At 43.7% G+C, this 16,994-nt stretch overlaps 1 protein-coding gene across 1 annotated transcript; it reads right to left on the bottom strand.

Annotated features, from left to right (window-relative positions):
• Positions 1-11,216: 11,216 nt before the first annotated feature.
• SP1 (Sp1 transcription factor) lies at positions 11,217-14,746 on the bottom strand. Its single transcript, XM_006741588.3, has 3 exons — positions 14,620-14,746; positions 13,412-13,566; positions 11,217-13,033 (listed from the first exon to the last, which is right to left on the bottom strand). The coding sequence occupies exons 1-3, from the start codon at positions 14,624-14,626 to the stop codon at positions 11,492-11,494; spliced, it is 1,704 nt and encodes a 567-aa protein (XP_006741651.2). The 5' UTR covers positions 14,627-14,746; the 3' UTR covers positions 11,217-11,491.
• Positions 14,747-16,994: the final 2,248 nt, after the last annotated feature.

Below are 16,994 nucleotides of genomic sequence, written 5' to 3'. Positions count from 1 at the left end.
GTCAGAGGGAGAAGCAGACTCCCTACTGAGCAGGGAGCCCGATGCGGGACTCGATCCCAGGACTCCAGGATCATGACCTGAGCCGAAGGCAGCTGCTTAACCAACTGAGCCACCCAGGCGCCCACAAAGACTAGTTATTAATGGTAGTATAAATTGCTAGCTTTCTGAAATTCAGTTTAGCTGTTAAGTATTGGAACATTAAATGTATAAAAACCTCTGACCCACTAATGCTTAGAATTTTTTTCAAAAATTTATTTATTCATTTTAGAGAGAGACAGAGAGAAAGTGTCATGTGTGAGAGCGGGGAGAGGGGGAGAGGGAAAGGGAAAGGAAGAGAATCTCAAGCAGACTCCCTGCTAAATATGGAGCCTGACTCAGGATTCGATCCGACGACCCTGAGATCATGACCTGAGCAGAAATCGAGTCGGATGCTTAACAGACTGAGCCACCCAGGCGCCCCTAGAATTTAAGTAAGCTCTACAGCCAACATGGGGTTTGAACTCACAAAAGCAAGATCAAGAGTCACATGCTCCACTGAATGACCCAGCCAGGAGTTCCTTTTGAAATTTTTTTTAATTGACATGAGATTCACATAACATTCAATTAACTATTTTAAAGTGTACAATTCAGTGGCATTCAGTGCATTCACAATGCTGTGCAACCACTACCTCTCTATACTTTCAAAACTTTCATCACCCCAGAAAAACACCCATACCCATTAAATAACCATTCCCCAGTATCCCTTCACCGCATACCCTGACAACCACTGTCTCTATGGATTTTCTTGTTCTAAATAGGTCATATAAGTAGAATCATAAAATATGTGACCTTTTCTCTCTGGCTGATTTCCTTCATTTAACAGAATGTTTTCCAGGCTCACTCACATTGTAGCATGTATCAATACTTCATTCCTTTTTATGGTTAAATAATATTCTATCATATGGCTATATCACATTTTGTTTATCCAATGGACATTTAGGTTATCGGCGTCTTTAGGCGATTATGCTGCTATAAACGTTTCTGTGCAAGTTTCCATGTGGAGGTAAGTTCCCTTTTCTCTTAGAAATATACCTAGGAGTATGGGGTGCTGGGTGGTCCTCAGCAGGGAGTCAGCTTGAGATTCTCTCCCTCTCCCTTTGCCCCTCCCCCTGCTTGTGCATGCTCTCTTTCTCTCTAAAATAGATAAATCTTGGGGTGCCTGGGTGGCTCAGTCGATTATGCATCTGCCTTCGGCTCAGGTCATGATCCCGGGGTCCTGGGATCCAGCCCTGTGTCAGGCTCCTTGCTCGGTGGGGAACCTGCTTCTCCCTCTCCCTCTGCTGCTCCCCCTATTTGTACTCTCTCTCTGTCAAATAAATAAATAAAATCTTAAAAAACTAAAATAAATAAAATAGACAAATCTTTAAAAAAAGAAGCAAAGAAATATACCTAGGAGTAGAACTGCTCACTTACAGAATTTTAATTTAGAAGTGTGAACTTGGGCGCCTGGGTGGCTCAGTTGGTTGAGCGGCTGCCTTCAGCTCAAGGTCATGATCCTGGAGTCCCTGGATCGAGTCCCACATCGGGCTCCCTGCTCAGCGGGGAGTCTGCTTCTCCCTCTGACCCTCCCCCCTCTCATGTGCTCGCTCTCTCTCATTCTCTCTCTCTCAAATAAATAAAATCTTTAGAAGTGTGAACTTAGATGTTCATCACAGCACTGCTTGTAACAGTGAAATTTTGGAAACAACAGGGTTAAGTAAATCCTAGTACAAACATACTATGGAATTACCATACAATCATTTAAAAAGATGATACAAATGTATATTTATTATTATTTATGGAAAAGATGTTCATACTATATTGTTTGGTGAAGATAAATCACGGAGCATTGTGGATAGTGTGATCCTATTAAAATATTAATAAAACTATATACAGATTTCTTTGTAAATTATACACAAATGTACAAAAAGCTGGCTGGACGTTCATCAGAATTTCAACTGTGGGGCGCCTGGGTGGCTCAGTCGTTCAGCATCTGCCTTCAGCTCAGGTCATGATCCCAGGGTCCTGGGATTGAGCCCCGCATCAGGCTCCCTGCTCGGCAGGAAGCCTGCTTCTCCCTCTCCCACTCCCCCTGCTTGTGTTCCCTCTCTCGCTGTGTCTCTCTCTGTCAAATAAACAAATAAAATCTTTAAAAAAAAAAAAAAAAAGAATTTCAACTGTGGATATCTTTGGATAGCTAAACTTCAATCAATTTTTACTTTATCTTCCATATTTGTGTTGCTTAATGTTTTTACCAACATCATTTAAATAAAAGTTAAATTTTTTATTTTTTTTCCTATCCTCAAAGGTTTTTCTTTTTTTTTTTTTTTTAAAGATTTTATTTATTTGACAGAGAGAGACACAGCAAGAGAGGGAACACAAGCAGGGGGAGTGGGAGAGGGAGAAGCAGGCTTCCTGCCGAGCAGGGAGCCCGATGTGGGGCTCGATACCAGGACTCTGGGATCGTGACCTGAGCCGAAGGCAGAAGCTTAACAACTGAGCCACCCAGGCGCCCCAATAAATAAAATCTTTAAAAAAAATTAAATAAATAAATAAAAAATAAAAACTATACCATTTTGCATGTTCTTTAGTTTTAAGTAATTTTTCCCTAAGAATATTTAAATGCTAGGGATTTAATAATGAACAAAAATACAATTACCATTAAATAAATGAAAATATTATGCAATTCTCTTCCCCCTTTTCCACACATCTGCTTTTAAAACTTGATTCAAAATTATAAGTAAAAGTACAAATAGTTAATAAAATATTAAAGGACATGACATATTAATTAAAAATAAATAACCTGATAATGTATACCACAAGAGAAAACTAAAATCCAAAATAGTGTGGCCCTATTATTTCTTATATTTTCTGCAACTCTCAGTATTAGCTCAGTGTGAAAATTAGTGTGAAAACTTGTTCCCCTCTGAAGTGCACTATGTGTATATAACTACAACACAACAGCAACTGGAGCTCCATGAAGGCAAGGACCATTATCTGTTTCAGAGAATTCTGAGAGCCTGGCACATTTGACACATAATAAATGCTCAATAAATTTTGCTAAATTTGCCTATGAATAAGGCATCAAAAATTGGAACCCATTTTCATTATTACACTTTTTCCCCCCACTGTTACACTTTTGTATCGAACTCTTAAGCCTGCTGGGGGCAATTGTATTACTAAGTATACTGGTGTTCAGTAAATGCCTATGTGAGTTAACTGAACCATGAGTATTACTGGATTTCTTAATAGCATTTAAGGCTAAACAAGGAGGCCATTCAAAACATGATAATGCCAACAAGATATTCTGTTAAGAGAATACCAAACCAAACAAAGAAGTTCTTGATAATATGGAAAATTTCCAAATACAGTTTTCAGAATTAAGAGCTTTTTACCTTCTTTAAGACAGTCTGCATAAAATTACAGTTTTTCATGAGTGCAAGAAACTGCCAAAGAATTCTAAGCATAGTACTTTCAGATACCACCAGTGACCATAAGAAATATTATATATATAAAAAAAAATATTATGCATTGTCTGTGTTGGGCCTGGACAAAATTGGGCCCTATATAGTCTCTCAAAGGGTTGTTAAACTGTATCCCCAACAAGTATGTCAGGATAATATATTTTTTTCCAATCAGAAATGTGGTGGGTAGGAATGCCTGGGTGGTTCAGCCGGTTAAGCGTCTGCGTCCCGGGGTCCTGGGATCAAGCCCCACGTCAGGCTCCCTGCATAGAGTCTGCTTCTCCCTCTCCCTCTGCTCCCCCATGTGCTCTCTCTCTCTCACTCTATTTCAAATAAATAAATAAAATTAAAAAAAAAAAAAAATGTCGTGGGTAGAGAAGGCAGGCACTGAAAGGGAATTTCCTGATAACAAAACAATAGATGAGGAACAATAAATAAAAATTTGTTATGAAAAGTCTGAAGCATATCAGGAAAAAAAAGTAAGAAAGGTACAGTCAGGGAAAACACATCACATCACCTTAACTGTAAAAAAAAAAAAAAAAAAAAAAAGGGAGGGGAAAGGGTAATACCCTTCTACACATACACTTCAATATGACACAGCTGACCTTCACGTTTTCTTTTCTTTTCTTTTTTTAAGATTTTATTTATTTATATGACAGAGAGAGACAGCGAGAGAGGGAACACAAGCAGGCTTCCCGCTGAGCAGGGAGCTTTATGTGGGGCCAGGACCCTGGGCTCATGACCTGAGCCGAAGGCAGACGCTTAATGACTGAGCTACCCAGGTGCCCCGACCTTCACATTTTCAAAGTGACTATAAGTCTTTGATTTCTCTTTTGCCATCTTGCCCCTCCCTTCTTAATGTTTTGATCGCATTATTTATATTTAATTACAGATTAAATTAAATTCAAATTAACTAATCTGATTACAACAAATTATGATTCATAACAAAGTTTATAAAGAAGTTGATTAACCATGCTTTTTTCCTTTTATCTGTCTTAGGCTACAAATGTTAGTAACACTTCAAAAAAAACTGAACCTGGGTAAAAAAAACAAATCCACTTTTCTACTTGGGAGAAGTCTTATAAAATGGGAAAAAAAAGAAAACAGGGGTGCCAGGCTGGCTCAGTCAGTAGAGAACGTGATTCTTGGCCTCAGGGTTATGAGTTCAAACCCCATGCTGGGTGTAGAGATTACTTAAAAATAAATATATTTTTTTAAAAAGTCACGTAAGAGGGGCGCCTGGGTGACTGAGTCATTGAGCGTCTACCTTTGACTCAGGTCATGATCCCAGGGTCCTGGGATGGAGCCCCGCCTCAGACTCTCTGCTCAGCGGGAAGCCTGCTTCTCCCTCTCCCACTCCCCCTGCTTGTGTTCCCTCTCTCGCTGTCTCTCTATCAAATAAATAAATTTTAAAAATCTTAAAAAAATAAAAAAGGTCATGTAAGAAAATAGTGTAGTGTAGTGGAAAAGGATATTGATCTAAAGCCAAAAGATCTGTTACTCTATAAATTTTGTCAGTGACCTCTGGCAAGTCATTGACTGTTTCTAGTCCTTAGGTTCTGTCAAAATGGGGATATTGGAGAGGATGAGGGTTTCCAGCTCCAGCAACCTTCCGTTTAGTTGCTATTACCATTGATAGTCTTACTTAATTGTATTATGTTTGCAAAGAGTTGTAACTTAAATCATCAAAAAGGGTCAATTCAACAAGGAACATACTGAATAATTTGAAAAGATCCATCTCAATAGCATTTAAGCTTTTTTTTTTTTTTTTAAGATTTTATTTATTTGACAGAGAGAGGGAAAACAAGCAGGGGGAGTGGGAGAGGGAGAAGCAGGCTTCCCACTGAGCAGGGAGCCTGATGCCGGGCTTGATCCCAGGATCCTGGGATCACGACCCGAGCTGAAGGCAGATGCCCAACGACTGAACCACCCAGGCGCCCCCATTTAAGCTTTTTTAGATTATTTGCAGCAAGTATTTGCTTTCCTATAAAAATAATTTTTTTAGGGGCGCCTGGGTGGCTCAGTCGTTAAGCGTCTGCCTTCAGCTCAGGTCATGATCCCAGGGTTCTGGGATCGAGCCCCGCATCAGGGCTCCTTGCTCAGCGGGAAGCCTGCTTATCCCTCTCCCACTCCCCCTGCTTGTGTTCCCTCCCTCTCTGTGTCTCTCTCCGTCAAATAAATAAAATCTTTAAAAAATAATAATAATTTTTTAAAAGTTTTCAGAGATGTATAAATTTTTAACTTAGTTCTCTCATCTCTTAACAGTACAGTCTTTGTCTTGACATAGATATCTTAACTCCTTCAAAATTATTATTTACTTTGTACATAGATACAGAGTTAGAAAGATTCATAGTAAATTAGATTGGCATATCCAAACTTGTCAAACAAGTAATACTGCCCACTTTCCATAAGCCACTCAGTTTAAAAAACACTGGAGCAAAAGTGCACATTCAAATTACAAACCAGATTTGCAACCAACTCTGAAGAAAAAAAAATAAAGTTTCTACGGAAACTTTTTCAGGGTCTTCTAAGAGAAAACAATTCTTAAAACCTAGCATAGTATCAACAATATAGTCATAATGTGGGCATATACACCTTAAAACAACACTTCAGCACGCCAGTACCTAAATAATAATGTTAAATGTTAGAAAAAGGGATAGCACTATTATGACACACCCGGAAGAAATATAAAAAACAAATAGCAAAGTAGAAAATTTCAACTAATATTATCTATTAATGTTTACAGACATCCAGTAAGTAACTTACAAAGCATTATGTAATAAAGCTTTTCTACAGATGTTCATCTTACATCCCAAAACATTTTCAAGGAGGGAAAAAAAAAACAATTAGAAGCAAGGAATGAGCAGAACTAAATTACCAGTGGCAACATTTATATGCTACCTTACAAAGTGGAACAATTAAAAGAAAAGGAAGATAAAAGAACAAAATAGATACTCAACTTTCCTGAAACACTAGGCACCCTTGTGCTCGTTATTTAATTAAGAACTAAAATGGCCACATTACACAATGCAACGTGATTTAACAATGACGTCATTTACAGAAAGCCACTGGAATGAATAAATAGGAGCAACTGAAAAGGTCCGAGGACTGTCCTCTCAGTCATTTCAAATCAATGAATCCACCTTGGTTTTAAAGGAGACTTTTTCTACTTAAATTGAAATCAGTTAAAAGCACTAATATCACCTTCAGAAACAAATATTAGATTAAAAAGGCAAATGATGCAGAAACATTTGACATTGTATTTGATAAAGTATATTATTTTAAAAGAAAAAATTCTCTCAAATGATCTTTTGCAAAAGAATAATTCTGAACACATTTAAATCATCTAAACCTACTTGTCACTAGTATTCAAATACCCTAGTCTGAAATACAACTTTTTAATAAATTAGGTCTCAGCAATCTGACCCCAAGTTTAGCGACACCGTTGGCAAACTAACTCTGGTATCACATTCAACTTAACTTCTAAGAGAAGACATTTTCCTGACCTCAATAAAACCAAGCAAATGTGAATTTTTTATTTTTAGTGCCTGAAATTTGCTTCTTGAGTGAATTATAGCCATCAAGGAAATATGCTCTATTCTCCTGCCAAAGACTAGCCCTGAACTCTTTATTAGGCAGAACTCCCACGAAGTCATACAAACTGTCTTTCAAAGCTGCCCCAACGCCCCCCCCACCCCCCGCCCCGTCAACCTGGTGGAAGAGTTTTCAGGACACAGCAGTGTCTGAGAAAAAACCTGAAGCTTTAAACTGGAAAAAAACAAGATCTGTGAGAGTGTAACTACAAAATGAGAGGAAAGGGTGCTGATAACTGGGAAACAGTGTTGATTTAAAAACAAAAAAAGCTGCTGATTAAAAAAAAAAAAACCTCAGAACCCATAGATCATTTCACTGTCTGGAAACTAAACTCAAGTTTACTGGGTGGTCCCTTCCTCACTACCACCCACCAGGGGCTGAGCCATAAAAAACACAGGATACCAAGATGGCTGGCTTACTTTGGTTCTAAGTTTGTGCCTTTGCCTGTGTATTCAGCAAACAGAAATAAACCCTGAAAGTCAACAGGAGAGCTTAAACAATTTCTAAAAGATGGTTTTTAAAAATAATAAATATAAACAGACTAAGTGAACACCATGGAAGTTGCAGTCTTCCACAACCATGTAATAATGTCTCACTTTGTAGAGTGCTATGTATCTATCCACTTATCTACAGATGATTTCACATCCAAGGCTCTTTCTACAACATTATACTGCCAAGAGATTGAGTTTTTCCAGTAAAATTACTATATACCAGAAAAGAGGGTAAAATGAGACATTTTTTAGCAGCCAGGCAACAGATGAACAGCACTAAAGCTTCTAGGAAATGATTTTATTATCTTTCATTAAGGATAAAGTTGACCAATTGAAGGGAGAAAAATGTTGCACAAGTATGACCAACCAGAAAGGAGGAAACTTTTCTCTTCGGAAACCACTATTAATGAGGCAACCAATCTCAACTCACAAAATGGCCTTTCAGAAACTCATTCTCTCATTAGTGAATGTCAAGCTGCTGCTACTTCACAGAAAGGCATGCATTTGTTTGAGCTCTGAGACCATCCATAATAGCTAGGTAGCCCTATCCTATGACATATTAAATGGCAGACTTCCCCAGAGCATGATTTAGCAATGAGAGTGCCTAATAACTCTTCTCTAAAGCCTAAGTTCTAAACCTTTTTAGAAATTTGCAAGGATCCAAATTATTACTAAATGGAACAATCCCACAGCTTTGCTTTCCTTTGAGGAAGAGCAAACTGCTGGATACAACCTAAGAGCAAAGAGAACACAAACATGCTAGTGTAGCAAGTGTCTAATTTTCCAGGCTGCTGTTTAGTTTTAACTTTTCCCACTTCTACGGCCAGCCATAAATTTTAGCCTATGAAACACTTGCCACATCTAGAGCATTAAACTTCAAAGAAGCAAAGATATCTTTTCTAAAACATTTTTAACAATCTAAAGGATTTCTCACATCCTAAGTTAAAACTAATAAGTAATGCCTTACATAAGAACTAATTACAAGACCTAGCTGACTTGTATGTAGTCTCACCACTTACTTAACTGCTTCTCTGTAACTCAATGTCCTCATCTAGAAAATAAGGCAGTTGTACTAGATGTCTTCTTAGGTCCCTTCCAACTCTTTCTATTCTAAGATCTCCCAATCATTAAGAAAACTGTTAACTTGTTAAGGCTCAAAATGAAGTCATTTTAAACACACCTCAAAAATGTAAGAAAGTGGGCACCTGGGTGGCTCAGTCGGTTAAGCATCTGCCTTCAGCTCAGGTCATGATCCCAGGGTGCTACGATGGAGTCCCGCATCAGGCTCCCTGCTCGGTGGGGAGTCTCCTTCTCCCTCTACCCCCCATCCCTGCTCATGATCTCTCTTTCTCTCTCTCTAAGCTCTCTCTTTCTCTAATAAATAAAATCTTAACCAAAAAAAAAAAAAAAAAAAATGTGGGGTGCCTGGGTGGCTCAGTCGTTAAGCATCTGCCTTTGGCTCAGGTCATGATCCCAGGGTCCTGGGATCGAGCCCCGCATCGGGCTCCCTGCTCTGCAAGAAGCCTGCTTCCCCCTCTCCCCCTCCCCCTGCTTGTCTTCCCTCTCTCACTGTCTCTGTCAAATGAATAAACAAAATCTTTAAAAAAAGAAAAAAATGTAAGAAAGTTAGGAACCTGAGCAGACCTCCCGCCCACCATTTTCCAAAACTGCAGGAGACAGGAAATATGGTTGTCTATTTATCTTTTTTCTTTTTTAAGATTTTATTTATTTATTTGACAGAGAGAGACACAGCAAGAGAGGGAACACAAGCAGAGGGGGGTGGGAGAGGGAGAAGCAGGCTTCCCGTGGAGTAGGAAGCCTGATGCGGGGCTTGATGCAGGGCTCAATCCCAGGACCCTGGGACCATGACCCGAGCCGAAGGCAGATGCTTAACAACTGAGCCACCCAAGCGCCCGTTATCCTCTTTTATATAAGAACCAATCTAAATGAAAAAAGAACTCTACAATAAAAGTAAACAATTCATAAACCCACATATATTCCAATAAAACTAAATTTGGTGATATTAAACTATTTCCCATCATAATTTTTATATATCATGCAATAATGTAAAAATCTATAGTATCCTGGGTGGCGCAGTGGGTTAAAGTGTCCAATTCTTGGGGCGCCTGGGTGGCTCAGATGGTTAAGCGTCTGCCTTCAGCTCAGGTCATGATCCCAGGGACCTGGGATCAAGCCCCACATCGGGCTCCCTGCTCAGCAGGAAGCCTGTTTCTCCCTCTCCCTCTGCTGCTGCTTCCCCTGCTTGTACACTCTCTCTCTCTGTCAAAAATAAATAAAATCTTAAAAAAAAAAAAAAGTCCAATTCTTGATTTTGGCTCAGGTCTGATCTCAGGGTCACGAGACTGAGCCCAGCGTCAGACTCCACACTAAGCTCGGAGTTGGCTTGGGTTTCCCTCTCCCTCTGCCCCTCCCCCCTCAAATAAATAAATCTTGAAAAAAATCTTGTGCTCTTTATTAAAGATTAGCTCCATCACCCCAGAATTTAAAATAAATTCTAAATAGACGTTCACTTTTTTAAATGGACATATCTCAAATTAACCAACAGTGGAACACTATTTAAAATGAATAGTTGAATACTGTGGTCAACTGATTCAACATACATTCCAATACATACCTCTTCCCTGAGAACTCTTTCCCTTCAATGCTCTCCTTATTCCTAATTCCTCTCAACTCCACCTCCCCACTCCATTTCAGGCCTTACTCTCCCTTTCTCTCCCCTCCCTTAACCATACGCTACTTTAAAAGCAGTCTAGGAAGTGGTTCTCCTAGCTAGGAAGTACCAGAATCACCTAGGAAGCTTACTGAAAATATACATTAGTGTAAGGGGATGCAGACAGCTTCTACTTTTAAGATAACTAGAAGTTTTGTTTTTGTTTTTTTTTAAGATTTTATTTATTTATCTGACAGACACAGCGAGAGAGGGAACACAAGCAGGGGGAGTGGGAGAGGGAGAAGCAGGCTTCTCGCTGAGCAGGGAGCCCGATGCGGGGCTCGATCCCAGAACCCTGGGATCATGACCTGAGCCGAAGGCAAACCCTTAACGACTGAGTCACCCAGACGCCCCAATAACTAGAAGTTTAAAAAATTAAACCTTAACTAACCAGCTTGCTCAGAGGGTAGGATATTCTAGCTAACTAGAGATTAACTATGTAACTTTTTTTGTTGAAAATCCTTCTGGAACCCGCTATATCACCTTTCCCTCACTTAAGAGTTACAGTTTGGGGCGTCTGGGTGGCTCAGTCGTTAAGCGTCTGCCTTCGGCTCAGGTCGTGATCTCAGGGTCCTGGGATCGAGCCCCACATCGGGCTCCCCTCTCGGTGGGAAGCCTGCTTCTCCCTCTCCCACTCCCCCTGCTTGTGTTCCCCCTCTCTCTGTGCCTCTCTCTGTCAAATAAATAAATAAAAAATCTTAAAAAAAAAAAAAAAGTTACAGTTCATAAGAAATACCTGATTATTTAATAACTGTCCTACAAATAGGTCAAGTTTATAATCAATTCTCATCCTATGAAGCGGTGGGCCTGCAGCCCAAATAAAGTTCTCGAGGTAAGAATGGTTTACATTTTTAAAGGGTTGTAAAAAGACAAACAAAAAAGAATACTATGTGGCCCACAAGACCTAAAATATTTACTATCTGGCCCTTTATAGAAAAAATTTGCTGACCCTTGTTCTGTAGCACCAAAAGCACTGGAAGTACAGTGACCCCAGGGACACTGCCCAGAAATGCTCCTTTCTCCTAAGATTAACTGAAAAAAAAAGTTTCCGTTAAGTCGGTTCCAAATGACTTAAATAGAATCATTGCTATTTCTCTAATCGACTTGCCCTCTAGAAACTGTTACCCACAAAAATCTCTATTTCCTTCCTTAGACTCAACAGTTTCAGTTAAGATGCTAGTTAGCTCTGGAAATTAATGCAAAAGATTGGAAGCCTTACCTGGGGCGTTTGCTATAGCCAAGGGCAGGCTTGGAAGCTGGTGCACCTGGATTCCTGAAGCACCCAATGCACTGAGGTTAATGGTCTGGAGGCCAGGCATGGAGGAGAGCTGAGCAGCATTCACAGTGACTGTGCCGGTAGGGATGGAGGCAGCTGAGGCAATGGGTGTAAGGGTGGTATTGCTGCTGCTGGTCTGCCCCAAGGAAACACCCTGCATTGGGGCCAAGGTGATTGTCTGGGCCTGTGGGTTCTGAACTTGGAGATTCTGCAGCTGAAGAGTCTGCCAACTGACCTGTCCATTGGGCCCCACTGTTGGTGTCCGGATGATGATGGGGCCAGAGTTTGGAACAGCCTGAAGCTGGAGATTCTGGAGGGTTTCCTGGGAGATAGCTTGGGTTGTAAAGGTCTGCCCTGACAATGGTGCCGCTTGAAGGGCCTGGAGAGCCTGTCCCCCTTGAACTAGCTGAGGCTGGATAAGAATTTGTTGCTGCTGCTGCGTCTGCTGGTTTTGCTCTCCCTCTTTTTGCTGACTTGCTTGCAGAGAGCCTCCAGATGTCTGGTTCTGCTGGATGTTTAGAGCATCAGACCCCTGTAGCCCACTGACCCTCTGGGGTGTCTGCCCTTGAGAGTTGGTCCCTGCTGATCCGCTGGTGGTAAAGTTCATAATTCCCATGTTGCTGGTGGTTGTAGTTGTTGAGTAGCTATTGGCATTGGTGAAAAAGGAGCTGGAACTGGCTTGTGATGATACCAAACTGGCAGAACTGATGGCAGTCCCTGAGGTGGAGGGCTGTGAGCCACTCTCCTGGGACCCAGAGCTGCTGATAGTGACTGCCTGAGAGCTAGGAGTCAAGGTAGCTGCAGAAACGCTGTTGACAGGTAGCAGGGTGATATTCCCATTCAGGGCCACTGGTACGTTGGTCACATACTGAGTCTGTCCTGAGAGTACATTATTAGCCAGGCCCTGGAGGGGGACAGCCTGCTGGAGTAGGTTTGGCATAGCAGCAATGATGTTGCCTCCACTTCCTCGATTTGTGATGATCTGTTGGTTTGCACCTGGTATGATCTGTATCTGACCGGAACCATCCTGCTGCACTTGGGCCCCAGTGGCTGCGAACTGCAGCTGCTGCCCATCAACGGTCTGGAACTGTGGGATTACTTGATACTGAATATTAGGCATCACTCCAGGTAATCCTGTCAGGACTTGCTGGTTCTGTAAATTGGAGGTGGCAGCCACAACATACTGCCCACCAGAGACCGTGCGATTCTTGGAAGACTCACCGCCATTGCTGCCATTGGTACTGCTGCCACTCTGTTCCTTTGAGGTAGGGGTAGCCCCAGAGGAGGAAGAGATGATCTGCCAGCCATTGGCACCCTGTGAGAGCTGTGTGGCTGTGAGGTCAAGCTCACCTGTGCCCCCTGACTGGCTTGGGCCCTGGGAGTTGTTGCTGTTTTCATTGGGTGACTCAATTCTGCTGCAAGTTGCTGCCAGCAGAGCCAGAGGGGATGGCTGGGATTCCTGGCCAGAAAATAAGGGAGAGGATAGGAGTTAGTTTAGTGACACCCAGCTGCCAGCCCAGGGGGCAGTATAAAACAAGTAAACAGCAAAACAATGCAGACAAAGAGGGAAAGAAAGGAAGGAAAGAAAGCTAAGAAAGGAAAAGAAAGGAAAGGAAAGAAGGAAGGAAGGAACACAGAAAGAAAGAAATAGCTGACCTATCTATACTGCTGAAATCCTCATCTTGGGGATCTGCCAATCATTTGTCTCACTATGCTAACTTCCCTAGCTAAAAAAGGGTTTAGCCCCTTCCTAAAAATGTTTCTGTGAAAAGACAATCATCTAAGAATATCCACATTCTCTTAACTTCTCCCCCACTCTGTCCTGATCATCACTTACCTGCCCTCCTCCTCCTCCACTGCTGCTACTGCCTGTGCTGCTGCTTCGAGCCTGAGAAAAGGCACCACCACCATTACCACTGCCCCCATTATTGCCACCAACTCCTTTTTCAATCTTCACCACAGCTGTCATTTCATCCATGGAGTGATCTTGGTCTAAAAAGAATTAAAAAATAAACAACTTAAAGCTGGGGGAAGGAAAAGGGTAAGGTGAGGAGGAGTAAAGGACACTATGATGAAAAAGAAATAATTAACAGTAAGATGAAAGGCACTAGTGTAAAAAAAAAAAAGTGGAGTGGAGAAAGGGCAGTTGTAGGACATCCAGAACACAGTAGCGCTAAAACTGGGCCTCAATTCTCCCTTGCACAAAATTAAACCCAGAAAACATTAAAAATGTACTTTTCACATAGGAAATGTGAGGGGCGGTGAACATGTTCAAAGAGTTTCAAGATACAAAAAATTATCCTGGTGAAAAAAAGGAGAAGGACAGGTAAGGCAAAAAACAACATGTGGGTGGATGGAAAGCTTGCTAAAATTAGGGTCAAAGGATATGGAGAAAGAGAAAAATTCAAGTGTAAAAAGGACCAAGAGGAGAAGAGGGGAAAAGGGAAAAGAACAAATAAAAAGTGTGAGTGGGGAAACATTTGTGAATACTGCTAAGGGGCTAAAGGGGTCCAGGGGTTAGGAATCTGGAGGTTTCGGGGCGGACAGAGGGCGGGCCCTAGAAGGAAAGGGCGGTTTCGGGGTGAGGGGCGTGGAAAGGGCGGGACGGTGGGGGGGAGGGGAAACCTACGGGGGGAGGGGAGGGCCTTGGGGCAGGCGGCGACCAGAGGGCGGACCAGGGAGGCGGTTGGCCCGGGCGGGGCCTGCACTGCTCGGGCCGCCCCCGCGGCTCCAGCCCCCGGCGGGAGGAGCCTCAGGGGGGCGGCCGAATAGTGGGGGGTAAGGCCCGTCCCCCGTGGCCGGGGCGGGCAGGGGGCGGGCGAGGCCACGCTGCCCCCTCCCCCGGGGCGGGCGGCCCATCCCCCTCTTTCTCGCAGGCCCCGCCACTGCCCCTTCTCCCTCCCTTCCCTCCGCCCCGGGCGGGACCAAGGCCGCCGCCGCCGCCTCCCGCCCGCCCCCCCTCACGGCGGGGACCGCCCGGTCGGCCCTCGCGCGCGCCCCCTCATTCCCCTCCCACCCCTAAGCTTGGAGTGGACTCATCCTTACCGCTCATGGTGGCAGCTGAGGGACGAGCTCAAGGGGGTCCTGTCCGGGGGGGTTGGGGGGGGCCGGGAAAAACGCGGACGCTGACGAGGCAAGCGAACCCGGACCGGACAGGGAGGGGGGGGGTAAGGAGGAGGGAGCAGCGCGCCACAAGCCCGGCCTAGGCTCCGCCCCTTAGCTGCTGCCCCGCCCAATGAGGGAGGGAGAAAGGAGGGACTTGCAGAAGAAAGACGGGTAGGTTGTCCAATGACAAGACTCGCTTGCTTTCTAAGGCGTGTAAGACAAAGTTGCGTGCCTGGTGTCCGCCCAAGGAGGCCGCCCTCTCAGTTTTAAAAGCCAATGAAAGACGCAGGAAGTGAGGATGGGCGGGAACTAGTGATGATAGGCTTGGAAAGAAACCAGTTAACTGCCAGGCGGGCTCCCTGAACGGTAGGGATAGGAAGAACTTTGATTGGAATGACAGAACAACGACCAACCAGAACCCTGGACATGCCTGGGCAAAGTCCCCGGTGGGAGGCGGTAAGAAGTAGGCAGAAATGGGATAGGATGAAGCTGACCAAAACCAATCAGAAATCAGGCGGGCAGCCAAGAAAGTTATGATTGGATTAACACTGAAAAAAGACACGATAGGACGCAAATTGACGTGAATGAAAAGCCAATTAAACGCTGAATGGACTCTGAGGGCGGGATTTTGGAGTGGGCAGAGGAGAATTGGCGTCTCCCTCAGTCACTCAGTCCAATGAGGTGGCGAAGGAAGCCAGGCACCGCCTCCAACTTGGCCAATGGGAGCTACTAGAGCCTCGGTACTGGGGGGAGGGAGCAGGGCTGTGCCAAGAGGAGTCCGTCGCCATTTTGGCCCTCCTCAGGGGACGTCTTTACAGTGATTAGGTGGCATGCTTCAGTGGAGCCCTGCTGCTCAACAAGTGTCAGAGCCAAGACAGTTGGTGCGCAGTTTTACCTCGCCACCAGGGCTCGTTTGAGCTTTCACTTACCCGTTCTTAAAAGTACCTCTTAAGTCTCACCCTTCCCGGGGTTGGGCGGGCAGGCGGGCGGATGCCTCTGAATGTGGGTGTAAGCCCTGTGGGTGCGTGCACGACGAAATCTGGCGACGCGCTCATACAGTTAATACCGAGCTGACAATTCGCAAGGGCTTTGTGAGACCAGCAAACGCCATTTTATTAACTTCTCCCAGATAAAAATGCTAACTACTTAATTTTTGTGGGGTTAACTTTTCAAGAGTTGGTCTTTGAGGCTAAAAGACATTGGAGAACCTCCCAGAGTCAATGTCCTAAAAGCCACTTCCTGTTTCTCCCCTTTATTGTAAATACCGTCTAAGCATAAAGCAGGATGGCAAGATAAAGAGTTCCTGCATTTGTAACTACAAAGTTAAAGGACGTTTTTCCCGAGGCACTTGAATTTCTGGCCTCCCATTCCACCTCCCCTTTTTCCTGATTTTGGTGGGGGCGGCCTGGGTGACTTGTCAATGACATGGAGGTTATTCATTCTCTGTAGCCCCTTGTATCTTACATGTTGTCACTAAATTATTTACAATTCAGCACTTCGTGATGTATTGTTATGTTTTAAAGTCTGGATCCCCCTGGGGTGCCTGGGTGGCTCAGTCAGTTAAGCATCTGCCTTCGGCTCAGGTCATGATCTCAGGGTTCTGGGATCGAGTCCCAAATCGGGCTCTCTGCTCTGCGGAGAGCCTGTTTCTCCCTCTCCCCCTGCTCTTCTCTTTCTCCGTCAAATAAATAAATAAAATCTTAAAATAATAATAATAATAATAAAGCCTGGATCCCCCCTAAAACAGGCCTCTGCCCCTCTGCGTAGGCCCTGAAGAAAGTGAAGTGATTGTTAAATGCCTGCTGTGTTAGGTGCCTAGGTCAGTTAAACATTCTGCCTCTTTGTGTCATGCTCATAAGGAAAATATCGGTACTAGAGAAGTTACCTATTTTATAAGAAATTTAGGCTGGGAAATAACTGGCCCAAACTCAACAAAGCTAGTAAGTTGTAGTGCCAGATTCCAGTCCAGAATAGTCCCACAAAAAGTCTTCTATAGATTCTTTTTTTTTTTTTTTAAGATTTTTATTTATTTGTTTAACACAGAGAGAGAGAGCACAAGTAGGCAGAGCAGCAGACAGAGGGAGAGGGAGAAGCAGGCTCTCCGCCGAGCAGGGAGCCCGATGCGGGGCTCGATCCCAGGACCCTGGGATGGAGCCCGATGCGGGGCTCGATCCCAGGACCCTGGGATGGAGCCCGATGCGGGGCTCGATCCCAGGACCCTGGGATGGAGCCCGATGCGGGGCTCGATCCCAGGACCCTGGGATGGAGCCCGATGCGGGGCTCGATCCCAGGACCCTGGGATCGTGACCTGAGCC

The sequence above is a fragment of the Leptonychotes weddellii genome, chromosome 5 (genome assembly GCF_054177405.1).
Source record: "Leptonychotes weddellii isolate Sample4059 chromosome 5, ASM5417740v2, whole genome shotgun sequence".
NCBI lineage: Eukaryota > Metazoa > Chordata > Mammalia > Carnivora > Phocidae > Leptonychotes > Leptonychotes weddellii.
This window is presented reverse-complemented; position numbering and strand designations above follow the sequence as displayed.

Coding starts and splice junctions, on each gene's coding strand:
- SP1 (XM_006741588.3), bottom strand. Junction 13,034..13,411: donor GTGGAGGAGGAGGAGGGCAG/GTAAGTGATGAT, acceptor TTTTCTGGCCAG/GAATCCCAGCCATCCCCTCT.